This window comes from Odontesthes bonariensis, chromosome 24 (genome assembly GCF_027942865.1).
Source record: "Odontesthes bonariensis isolate fOdoBon6 chromosome 24, fOdoBon6.hap1, whole genome shotgun sequence".
Taxonomy (NCBI): domain Eukaryota; kingdom Metazoa; phylum Chordata; class Actinopteri; order Atheriniformes; family Atherinopsidae; genus Odontesthes; species Odontesthes bonariensis.
In genome coordinates this window covers 3,876,236-3,889,324 of record NC_134529.1, presented here as the reverse complement: position 1 = coordinate 3,889,324, position 13,089 = coordinate 3,876,236, and the positions used below count along the sequence as shown (strand labels likewise).

Genomic DNA, 13,089 nt, shown 5'->3' with positions numbered 1-13,089 from the left:
TAGTATGTGGTATGCGGTATGCAGTATGTAGTATGCAGTATGTAGTATGTAGTATGCAGTATGTAGTATGTAGTATGCAGTATGTAGTATGCCGTATGTGGTATGTAGTATGTAGTATGCAGTATGCAGTATGCAGTATGCGGTATGTAGTATGTAGTATGCAGTATGAAGTATGCGGTATGTAGTATGTAGTATGCAGTATGCAGTATGCAGTATGTGGTATGTAGTATGCAGTATGTAGTATGTAGTATGTGGTATGTAGTATGTAGTATGCAGTATGTAGTATGTAGTATGTGGTATGTAGTATGTAGTATGTGGTATGTAGTATGCAGTATGCAGTATGTAGTATGTAGTATACAGTATGTAGTATGTGGTATGTAGTATGCAGTATGCAGTATGTAGTATGTAGTATACAGTATGTAGTATGTGGTATGTAGTATGCAGTATGCAGTATGTAGTATGTAGTATACAGTATGTAGTATGTAGTATGCAGTATGCAGTACACAGCCTTGCTCTTCATGTTGAAGTGCAGTTCGAGTCAAACTAACCTTTCTTACCTTTCCTTCCATGAGCCCCGGGCCGGGAGGAAGTGTCAGATACGCCCAGGATCGACTCCACCGGCATGGAAACGGGTCGAGGTTTGGCTGCAAACAGACCGACAACAACAAACCTTTCAGGGGAGCTGCAGGACACTGTGGACAGCAGCTTCTTTCACTAAATAAACATGTTTATGCTTCATTTTTTTCCTGAATCTGCTCCCACAGACACCAGTTCAGTCGATCACATCGCCCCCCAACACATGGAAACAAACACATTTGAGAAGATTTCCAGGAAATCGTTAACATCCGGTGATCCTGGATCAGTCAAAAGATTGAAAAATCACGTTTTCATGTTGCTAAACTGCTTAAATGATTCACTGATGGTCAAAACTTAATTCCTTTTCTTTTCATTGACTGACCAATAATACCAGAAACCTTTGTATTCTCTTTAGGGCTGGGCAAGTTAACTCGTTATTATCGCGTTAACTTGTTAATTATTTAACGCCGATAAATATTTTATCGCGCATTAACGCAGGTTTTATTATTGTAAAAGTCTGTTGCTCATAGAAAGGAAAGACCGTTACAGGTGCTCCTCGGTCTCTGTGTGAAGCTAACTGAGCTAACCGGCGCTACTTCCTGTTTTACTTGTTTCAACATAAAAGCACGTATTTCAAAATAATTTTTTTTAAAAACTCCTGCATTTAAGTTGAAGCAAGTTGAATTGTCTTCTCAGCGTAGTAGTTCCAGTCTAAAATATCACTTAAAGGCAAAACACACAACTGATAGCAGCAAGTCATTCAAGGAAACAGACAGTGGAGCGAGGCTTCTACATAAAAACTACAGAAAGATGCTGATGTTAAAAGTGTGTTTGCACAACAAATGTTATGGCACTTTCATTCATATGGCAGCACATTTAAAATAAAGCTAAATGCTAAAAGCTATACGCTACTTTTGGATTCATTTTTGGGTTCTGCGTACAAATGCGATTAATCGTGATTAATCAGGGAAATCATGTGATTAATTAGATTAAACATTTTAATCGTTGCCCAGCCCTAGTTTTCTTTCTTTTTTTTTTATTTTAAAATGACAAATCAACAGCTAAAATGCTGTAACAGCTGAAACAATAATGGGCTAAATATGCTTACAGTAACACACACACGACTCTAAAGTTTAATATTAATCAAAGGTTGAAGACCTGATAAGAACCTTTATTTTGTAAAACCTGATGTTAACAACAGATTTAATCCAACAAACTGTTTCCCAAACTGATTAAAGTTAGAATTTAATGATTTTATAGTGTAATTATATTTAAGGATCTTACACTGGACAGGACCGCGCTGTCTGAGGCGCACCGGGATTGGCTGGTTGAGCTCCGGCGGGGGACCCACAGACATCCGCCTGTCCTCGGCAGCACTGAAGCGTTGGCGCACGTCTGCATCCAGAGACGAGTTTGGAGACTTGGGACGCATTTTCACACCTTGAGACGCTTTGGCTTTTCCTTCTCTGAGAAAGGGGGACACGACGAGGGAGAAGGACACTCAGTGTCGAATGTTAGCGGCCATCCGTAAGTGAACCAATCAGGTGAGGTACTCACAGCTGGATGTACGGCGCCGATGGGGGAGGAGGGATGTACAGGTCCAAGATGGTCGTCTTTCCTCTCGTCCCTGTGGCGTCCGTGGAGTCTGGCTGTCGAGATCTGTACAGACCTGGAGCTCCCTGAGAGGTCTGCCTCAACCAGAGAAATAAAACTGAAGTTAGGAAGAGCAACTGAAGCAAACAGCAATTATTATTTTTTATTTTATTTATTTTATTTATTTTATTTATTTTATTTATTTATTTATTTATTGATTTATTTATTCTAATTTTAATTATTTTAATTTTTTAATTTATTTTATTTATTTAATTTATTTTATTCATTTTATTTATTTATTTATTTATTGATTTATTTATTCTAATTTTAATTATTTTAATTTTTTAATTTATTTTATTTATTTTATTTATTTTATTTATTTTATTTATTATTATTGTTTTAAATTATATAGCTGTTGTATGTCTTTTAATTTATTCTTGTATTTTATTCTTTTAATATTTTGTTTTAATTTTTTCTGTACAGCACTTTGGTCAACTGAGGCTGTTGTAAAGTGCTTTATAAATAAAATTGGATTGGATCCCAGAAACTGCTGCTCCTCCTTCTCCGTGTTGGTCAGAGCAGCTTTACTTCCACATGAGTAACGTCCGTGTCTCCATCACTCAACTCATTCCGTGTTTCAAAAACACATCGGATGCAGCAGAAATCTGATCCTCTGCCGATGGAAAAGATCACAACATGTTCTTCATCACCACGAGCCAACACGCTCGCACACTAACAATCAAAATAATTGCTGGTTTTGGTCCTTTAACAGGATCTGTGGACACAGCCGAGCCGTGTTGCTGTTTAACGCCTGAAACATTAAAGAATAATAACTCTTAAATGTGTTTGTTTCCTCGTTTCAGGATAGTTTTACAGACTCCTGATTGCTTTTATTTATCTTTGAGCTCAAGAAAATCTTCATATTCGAAGTATAAAACATTCAAATATAAAACAATAATGTGCTTTACATGTGGCTGGCTGTTAATTCTGGATAACCTTTCAGATGAATGATGGGAGAGACTTCAGATCTGCTTCAGAAGGTCAGATTAGAGGCTGAGCTCATCAGCCAGGCTACAGAGCAGCCTTTAAGAAGCCAATCTTCCCAAAACACACTCATCCTGAACTTCTGTCAACACAAAAGCCCTGAAGGTGAAGGCAGAATTGTCCCACTGTGAGTCACCACCCACAGATTTCTGACAGAACACAGCTCGATGCTCCCCTTTCTGTGGGGGGGAAAGGGAAGAAGGGCCCCATTGTTCAGCCGCACACCTCAGCAGACTGTGAGCTCACTGCGTTTTCTGCTTTGACTTCTCACAAACACAAACAGAGTTGAAAGAAAGAGTCGATGACAGGCAGAAAACCCAACAAAGAGCGGCTTGTATCACCTGGAAAACGCTGTTTTTTCCTGTGTTGTGTGTATAAAAACAGGCTTTATGAGCCTCTCACTCACACGATCATCCTCATTACAGCAATGATCGGTCATCCATTTTTCTTCTCCAGCTGTAAAATCTGATGTTTATTCTTGTCCCGTGTGCACGTCCTCCCATAGTGATAGTCTTGGAGGTGTTCTTGTTTAACTTTATTTGCATTGGCAACGGGGGCAAGGGTGTCTTTGGGTGTGTTTTTATCTATTTCCTGGTAAAACGGCGTCACACCGCTGGGGTGTGAGCTGCGGGATCTGGGCCTCCAGGTGCTCCGGGACGCTTTCAATGCACAGAAGATGGGCCCAACTTCAAAAGAACTCATCTTTTTAAGGCTCCTCTAAAGCAAACAAGGTGCTCTACATCAAAGCTGTCACCAGCTTTTTTACTCAGAAACATCAGCAGAATTAAAGGTTTCCAGGAGAAACTCCTCCATGCATTCATCTCCACTAGACTCCATCACTGTAACGCTCTTTTAACTGGACTTCCCAAAAAGAGCATTAAACATCTGCAGCTCATCCAGAACGCTGCTGCTGGAGTTTTAACCCGGACTAAGAGATCTGAACACATCACAGCAGCTTTAAAATCTTTACTCTGGCTTCCAGTCAGTCATAGAATAGATTTTAAAAGCCTGCTGATGGTTTACAATCTGTGATATGTTCAGAGAATATAAAGCCAGCAGAGCTCTTAGATCCAAGGACTCAGGTCAGCTGGTCCAGTCCAGAGTCCAGACTAAACATGGAGAAGCAGCATTTAGCTGTTATGCTGCAAACAGGTGGAACAAACTGCCAGTGGAGATTAAACTTTCACCAAATGGAGACATTTTTAAATCCAGGTTAAAGACATTTCTGTTCTCATGTGTCTATGCATGAAATCTGCACGATATCTTTGAACTTATCTGGACTGTTGCTTGTTTTTAAATTCATTTAAATGATTTTATTTGTTTCTCTTTATGTTCTTTTATGTATTTTTATGCTTCTTCCACTCCCTGCTGCAATGCTTTTATTTTATGTGAAGCACTTTGAATTGTTTTGTACATGAAATGTGCTATAAATAAATTAGATTTCCTGCCGGCGCGTCAGGGCGGCTCACCTGCACGAGGGGCGGCCTCCAGCGCAGGTTTTTAAGCGGGGCGGGAGCGAATCTGCCCGGCGCTCCAGACGGCCTCTTCTTCAACACCAAGGCCACACTTCCAGACTCCGCCCTCAACTTCTCCACCAGGTGCTTCAGCTGCCAGCCCACCTGGACCAATCACAGACCAGATCTCTACTTTGAACCTTTGCCATTAACATCATTAACTGTAGTTTTGGTGTCACAGCCAAAGATGAAAACAATCAGTGGACAAATAAACCTTTAAGCTTCAATTCAATCCATAAATGACAATATAAAGATTTCTGTGCATATACTCAGCATTAAACATATTTATATTTATTTATATTTATCTATTTCTAATTATTTATTTAATTTCTATCCAAGGATTTTTTAACATGTCATGAGTTTTAGAGGTGTTGGTGGAGAGATTGTTAAGCTTTCTACAACTGTACATCTTAATGCTAAGCTATGCTAACTGTCTCCCGATTGTAGCTTTACTTTTACCTCAGAAAGAAGAAGCTAGGCAGGACAATTCACAACCATTTCATAGAACAATAAGCAGCTTCTTCCTTTAAATGTTGGACTCCTGACTCACCACAGTTTGTTTGTTGACCTGAACGACTTCATCTCCAGCGTGAATCCTCTGAGTTTTATCAGCAGGAGACTGAAAAGCAGACAGAGAATCACTTTCTTTTCTGTGTTACAGGTGAAACTGCTCCTTTAAAAGCTATAAAACGCTTAGTTTTATGATCAAACACGTGACTTTTACAAATAAAAAACTGTTTTATAAGTCGGCTCAGCATGTGGGATGAAGAACCGGCAGAAGACTCACGTTCTCCGTCGTTCCTGTGATGACGTGAAGCCCATCGTAGGTGGATTTGATGTAAATCCCCTGGAAGGTTAAACACAATTTGAGCCCTCAGAGTTAAAGCATGTACGTATGGTTCTCCAACATAAATACACCTCATGTGGTTCCTCTGTAATTCCTTCTAGCAGCGGCGGTTTTGGCGTTTCCTTTTCGGACTTACATCTGTTTCTGTTTTCGACTCGGAGCTGATTGTGGTTCATGGTTCAGCAACAAAATACCTGTTAGCGCCTCTGAGGGGACGTTGGGTCGAATTGTGGGATTTCTTTTTACAGCCTTTGGTACATATTTGACGCTGATACGGTTCCAACGTGTAAATGCAGATGTCTGCCCTGCGTTTGTCTGATTCTGTAGCTCACCAGTCCCTCTCCAGGCTTGATGTTGGTGATGTGAACCTCCTCCACACAGGACATCTCTCTTTTTGAAGGGTCAGAGGTCGCCTGGACCGTCTTCTCGCAGATGCCGTTAAGAGCTTGTGACTGAAAAAGAAGACAAATTCAGATTTATCGGCTGTTTTTGTTTGTCATTTAGAAGCTGTTCATATCTCCCATAAGCCTGCAGTCTGACCTCTGACCTTTCAACGGGAGGAGAAAACAATAGATTGGCCATCCACTTTGGACAGGAAAGCACTTGGAAAAGCTCACGTGAAAGTGAAAGCTAACATCCAGCCCTGAGGTGCAGCAGGGAGGCTGAAGGAAGAGCCGGGAGCACAAAGTGATGGGTTGGTGTGTAAATATTTCATTCTATGGCCGGACATCAGTTTATACGTTTCAAGCTGATCTCAGGAGGGAGAACGATCAAAATACTCTGTAAAAGCTCGACTTTTAATGTTCCTGCTTTATTTAACCGTGCAGTGTTATGCACTCCGAGTTTCTGAAACAGAAGAACCAAAGTTGTTGGCAAAAAAGCGAGACAAACTGTGGAAGATGGCAGGAAAAAGAGCTTCACAAACTGTGAGAAAGTGTTCAAACGGCTCATTTCTTTACATTTTATCAGTAATTTCCCTCCATGTGGATGACTACAGAGCTACTGGGCTCAAGATGGTTAGCTTAGCATCATAATGACAGGCAATAAGAGGAAAAAGCTGCTTTATTCTAATCCAGCTAATTGTGGGTTCATACATGGCAAGGCAAGGCAATTTTATTTATAGAGCACAATTCGTACACAAGGTAATTCAAAGTGCTTTACAGCTACATAAAATCCCAAGAAGGCAATAAAATCATTAAAAAAAATAAAAATTAAAATTAATTAATTAATAAAAAATAAAAAATTCAATTAAAATTAAATTAAAAAATTAAAATTAAATAAATTTAAAAAAAATGCTTATTGTTTCTTCTGACCTCCTGCATTCTTGCCATCTCTCAGTCACGTAACTCTTCGAAATAAATCAGACAGTCTTTGTTTCTCAAAGCTTCACTCAGGATGTCCAGAAAGCAAAGTGTTGAGGCGTGTTTTGTCCCGTTGCATCAGACTCAGAGGGTTTTACTTGATTGGACAAAGATGGATACAGTTTCAGTCGTTGTTATTGACAAAGTGGGGCTAACGTGGGAAGTTTTCAGTGATGATGACTAGGGATGGGAACCGAAAACCGGTTCCTGTAGAGAACAAGTTTCAATTCCTTGGAATCGGTTGCCAATTTTGCAAACAATTCCCTTATCAATTCCAGTGAGCGCGAATGACGTCCAGCGCAGCCAGCAGTCAACAGTAAACATGGCGCCCAGGCGGTACAAACGCTCAAAACTTTGTTTACACTTCACTAAAAAAAGGACGACAACAGGGCAACTTGCAATACTTTAAAAGTAGATGGTCGATTAGCATCAACTTTGTTGCTAATCGACCTGTTTATTTCATTATTTCTGTTTAATTATTTCATGCGAATCGAAAATGGAATTGGAATCGTAAAAATCTTATCAAATGCCATCCCTATAGTCTCAACAGCTTTTATAAACCAAGCCGGTGGTCTGTTTTCTGTGTCCAACAAGGGAAACCAGCAGAAAACCATCGCAGTTCGCTCGTCGTATGTGTGTAGTTTGGAGGTAAAGTTGGTGAGAACGTTAAGAAGAAGCAGAGAAGGAAAAATAAGGATAAACTGCACTAAACGGGTGAAACCGTGGACTCAAAGACAGGCCCGGCGCCTATTCAACATGCTGAATCAAAGGGAAAAACAAAGGGAAAAACAAAGGAAAGAAAGGTTCCCAGCAGCCTACTGAAGGAAGGTCGGCCGATATAAAAGTAAGCTTTTTAAATATGTTAAATAAGAAGTTACTTTCATGAATAATACAAAAGAGGAAAAGTGTTTCTTACATGTAGCTAAAGACTTTTACAAGATGCAGTGATCAGCAACGGCCTGATTTCAGTTGATAAACGAGGACCAATTGCTGCTAAAAAAAGATTTAAAATGACATTTTCCAGCTTTGTTTTTTATTCCTGTGACAAACCAAGAAAGTGAGGGTCTCATAAGAAGGACACAGGGTCCCATCAGACAGCCACAAAGAGGAAAGTGAGCGCACGTCACGTGATGCTGTGCGCCGTTACCAACAGGAAGTGTTATCTAAGACAGGAACGGGACGCTGCTGAGCTGAGTAAACAAACCAGCCGCCTCACACACACACACACACACAAACACACACACACACACACACACACTGAGCATCGTGGGACAGGAACAGAAAATGTGGGTTTCAGAGACTTTGTGCTTTTGATTAGGCATTCGAGCCGGATCAAAAAGAAGAAGCTGTACTCACCACTTCCAGAATCTTCTCCTCCATCTCATAAACAGTGCAGTCCTGCAATTAAAGAGACACACAGACTCTGAGTCATGAACACACAACCCAAATACGTGCACTTTACTCATTATTGTTTACCAGAATGGGACCCAATCAGCCAGCGACACGCGGTCGCTACTTCTTTGTTTTGTTTTATCAGATAAGACGAAAAAGATAAAACTGTGAGTGAAACGAATTATCTTTGAAAATTAAGGGTTAGTTGAACAAACAGTTTGAATTCCTGAAAAATGTGGGGATTTAAAGACATTACAACCCGAAACTGATCTTTATAATGATTCTATCAGTTGCCTGGGCAACGATTAAAATGTTTAATCTAATTAATCACATGATTTCCCTGATTAATCACGATTAATCTCATTTGTACGCAGAATCCAAAAATGAATCCAAAAGTAGTGTATAGCTTTTAGCATTTAGCTTTATTTTAAATGTGCTGCCATATGAATGAAAGTGCCATAACATTTGTTGTGCAAACACACTTTTAACATCAGCATCTTTCTGTAGTTTTTATGTAGAAGCCTCGCTCCACTGTCTGTTTCCTTGAATGACTTGCTGCTATCAGTTGTGTGTTTTGCCTTTAAGTGATATTTTAGACTGGAACTACTACGCTGAGAAGACAATTCAACTTGGCAGTGTTTACAGATGACTTTGGTTCTGTCGACTCCGCCGTCTGGAAGAACTTTAACATGAAAATGGCCGAGTAAAAGTTCCGTACCCTTCTCCATGTTTGGTGGATCCGCCGATTACTTTCTTTTCCTGTTCCACAGCAGACAGCAACAGACTTTTACAATAATAAAATAAATAATAAAACAGGGGTGGTCCGTTAAAGGCACAAAAGCCCCCCCAAATTTTTTGTTTAAATTTAAAATAATAAAACCTGCGTTAATGCGCAATAAAATATTTATCGGTGTTAAATAATTAACGAGTTAACGCGATAATAACGAGTTAACTCGCCCAGACCTATAAAAAAATACAGCATTTTATTAGATTTTTCCCTATATTCACACAAAATTAAGTTGCAACTTTACAAAGTGATCGTTTTCTTTCCTGTGAAGCTGATAAAACGTGTCGATCCAGATGAAAAACGAGCGTCTCGAGTGTTTGGGAAAAATCAAAAATGTGGGAACTTTCCTTTTCAGAATAGCTGCGAGTGTGGTGAACTGATGGGACTGGAGAGAAAAAGATGAGAAAGCAATCAGCGGGAAAACAAATATTTGAGAAATGACAGCCTTCAGGAGACCACAAACGCCTCCCAGAGACACAGAGGATTCCTCCTGTGGTCGGAGAAATAACAGCGCGCCGTAAAAAAAGGCTGACGGGATGATTGCATGACAGCGCAGCCGGGAGACGCCCCAGAAAAGCTCGGCAGGCGCACGCAGGGAGGTGAAACGCTGCAAAAAATATCCAGATCCGCGGCCACAGCTCAAACTGAGCATCTGAGAGGAAGTGGCGGAGGAAAGCAGAGAGAAGTCTTTCCGTGTCTGTTGGAGTCAAACCATAAAAACTGCCTTAAATGCCTGGTTGAGATAAAGCAGAAATATTCAGCTGCATGTTTGTCTCAGTGCGAGTAAAAAACCGAAGGATCCAAAGATCCTGTAACTTTCAAACATCTCACTCCATCACATTCAACTCATGCTGAAGAGTTGAGAATCTTGTGTTTAAGAGTTAAACTCCTCATTTCAACAGAGCTGAAGAAGCCTCTGGCTGAATGCCCGTAGCTGTTTGATCCCTTTATAATGAGGTGAGCAGTATTGTTCATTATGCTAACTTGTATTAATAGTAGGGCTGGGCAACGATTAAAATGTTTAATCTAATTAATCACATGATTTCCCTGATTAATCACGATTAATCGCATTTGTACGCAGAATCCATAAATGAATTCAAAAGTAGTGTATAGCCTTTAGCATTTAGCTTTATTTTAAATGTGCTGCCATATGAATGAAAGTGCCATAACATTTGTTGTGCAAACACACTTTTAACATCAGCATCTTTCTGTAGTTTTTATGTAGAAGCCTCGCTCCACTGTCTGTTTCCTTGAATGACTTGCTGCTATCAGTTGTGTGTTTTGCCTTTAAGTGATATTTTAGACTGGAACTACTACGCTGAGAAGACAATTCAACTTGGCAGTGTTTACAGATGACTTTGGTTCTGTCGACTCCGCCGTCTGGAAGAACTTTAACATGAAAATGGCCGAGTAAAAGTTCCGTACCCTTCTCCATGTTTGGTGGATCCGCCGATTACTTTCTTTTCCTGTTCCACAGCAGACAGCAGCAGACTTTTACAAAATAAAAGCCTGTGAGCAACAGACTTTTACAAAATAAAAGCCTGTGAGCAACAGACTTTTACAAAATAAAAGCCTGTGAGCAACAGACTTACAAAATAAAAGCCTGTGAGCAACACTTTTACAAAATAAAAGCCTGTGAGCAACACTTTTACAAAATAAAAGCCTGTGAGCAACAGACTTTTACAAAATAAAAGCCTGTGAGCAACAGACTTTTACAAAATAAAAGCCTGTGAGCAACAGACTTTTACTATAGTCCTCGCTGCAGCTGGCCCCAGTTCGAGTCCAACTGCGTGTCGTTCCCCCTCTCTCTGCCCCCTGCTTCCTGTCTCTCTGAACTTTCCTATCCATTAAGGGCACAAAAAAATTAAAATAAAATAAAAACTAAAATATTTATCGGTGTTAAATAATTAACGAGTTAATGCGATAATAACGAGTTAACTCGCCCAGCCCTAATTAATAGCACTGGAGAAATCAAAGAACACGATCCTCACAATGCTGCCCGTCCCCTCCAGAGGAGAGTGGGCTCGCCAACAATAGATGGAAACCCCACGGTGGTAAGTAGATTACAGCGGGTCCTGATGGGCGGGGCAACAACAGTCTAACCATGGCTTTCATGATGTAGAGAAATGTGCATAAAACAAGTTTGTTTTGGAAGAGATTCATCATCAGAAAGGACTTTGTACATCTAAGCAGATGTTATCTGATTCAGCTCAACGATAACGGTCAAAGCTTCTTCATTTCTGCGTCGCATCTTTGATGAAACACATTTTCCAAACAGAGTCTCACACTCAGATTACGTTAAAGACGGTGGAACCGTTAAGTTTCCTGGGAGTGGGAGGAGCCAGAGATGTATATCTGGGCATAACTGACCTTCTGGACGGTGGAGGTGAGCTCCAGACACAGGTGGATTATTCTGCCTTTGGTGGATGTGAAGTCATTGGCACTCGTCATGGGAGTCCTGACACAAGAGAGTAACATTATCAGGGCACATATTACACGTTTATATCCACATTTAGATGCTCACAGAGCTTTAAAGCTCAAACATCAGACAGGTTGACCTTTTATATCTTCATTAAGGACATCAATAATCAGGTTACAGTAATCAGATTACAGTAATAAAGTTACAGTAATCAGGTCAGAGTAATCAGGTTACTGCAATAAGGTTACAGAAATAAAGTTACAGTAATCAGATTACAGTAATAAGGTTACAGTAATCAGATTACAGTAATAAAGTAACAGTAATCAGGTCAGAGTAATCAGGTTACAGTAATAAAGTTACAGTAATCAGATTACAGTAATAAAGTTACAGTAATCAGGTCAGAGTAATCAGGTTACTGCAATAAGGTTACAGTAATAGTTACAGTAGTCAGATTACAGTAATAAGGTTACAGTAATCAGATTACAGTAATAAAGTTACAGTAATCAGATTACAGTAATAAAGTAACAGTAATCAGGTCAGAGTAATCAGGTTACAGCAATAAAGTTACAGTAGTCAGATTACAGTAATCAGATTACAGTAATAAAGTTACAGTAGTCAGATTACAGTAATCAGATTACAGTAATAAGGTTACAGTAATCAGATTACAGTAATAAAGTTACAGTAATCAGGTCAGAGTAATCAGGTTACTGCAATAAGGTTACAGAAATAAAGTTACAGTAATCAGATTACAGTAATAAGGTTACAGTAATCAGATTACAGTAATAAAGTAACAGTAATCAGGTCAGAGTAATCAGGTTACAGTAATAAAGCTACAGTAATCAGATTACAGTAATAAAGTTACAGTAATCAGGTCAGAGTAATCAGGTTACTGCAATAAGGTTACAGTAATAGTTACAGTAGTCAGATTACAGTAATAAGGTTACAGTAATCAGATTACAGTAATAAAGTTACAGTAATCAGATTACAGTAATAAAGTAACAGTAATCAGGTCAGAGTAATCAGGTTACAGCAATAAAGTTACAGTAGTCAGATTACAGTAATCAGATTACAGTAATAAAGTTACAGTAGTCAGATTACAGTAATAAGGTTACAGTAATAAGGTTACAGTAATCAGATTACAGTAATAAAGTTACAGTAATCAGGTCAGAGTAATCAGGTTACTGCAAAAAGGTTACAGTAATAAAGTTACAGTAATCAGATTACAGTAATAAAGTTACAATAGTCAGATTACAGTAAAAAAGATTACAGTAATCAGATTACAGTAATAAAGATTACAGTAATCAGATTACAGTAATAAAGTTACAGTAGTCAGATTACAGTAATAAAGTTACAGTAATCAGGTCAGAGTAATCAGGTTACTGCAATAAGGTTACAGTAATAAAGTTACAGTAATCAGATTACAGTAATAAAGTTACAGTAGTCAGATTACAGTAAAAAAGATTACAGTAATAAAGTTACAGTAGTCAGATTACAGTAAACAGATTACAGTAACTTTATTAACTTTAACTTTAACTATTATTGTAATTATTGTGTTA

At 39.0% G+C, this 13,089-nt stretch overlaps 1 protein-coding gene across 2 annotated transcripts in view; it reads right to left on the bottom strand.

The window, feature by feature from the left end:
* cnksr3 (cnksr family member 3) overlaps positions 1-13,089 on the bottom strand; it is a 48,337-nt gene that overhangs the window by 4,168 nt on the left and 31,080 nt on the right. The window contains exons 4-12 of one of the 2 annotated variants that reach the window (XM_075458821.1): positions 11,485-11,572; positions 8,292-8,333; positions 5,907-6,026; positions 5,515-5,574; positions 5,278-5,346; positions 4,683-4,832; positions 2,134-2,264; positions 1,861-2,042; positions 549-644 (exon numbers count right to left, since the gene is read on the bottom strand). In XM_075458821.1, the coding sequence (XP_075314936.1) occupies positions 549-644; positions 1,861-2,042; positions 2,134-2,264; positions 4,683-4,832; positions 5,278-5,346; positions 5,515-5,574; positions 5,907-6,026; positions 8,292-8,333; positions 11,485-11,572 (938 nt within the window). The remainder of the gene's footprint in view (positions 1-548; positions 645-1,860; positions 2,043-2,133; positions 2,265-4,682; positions 4,833-5,277; positions 5,347-5,514; positions 5,575-5,906; positions 6,027-8,291; positions 8,334-11,484; positions 11,573-13,089) is intronic. The other variant, XM_075458822.1, reaches the window with a different exon arrangement.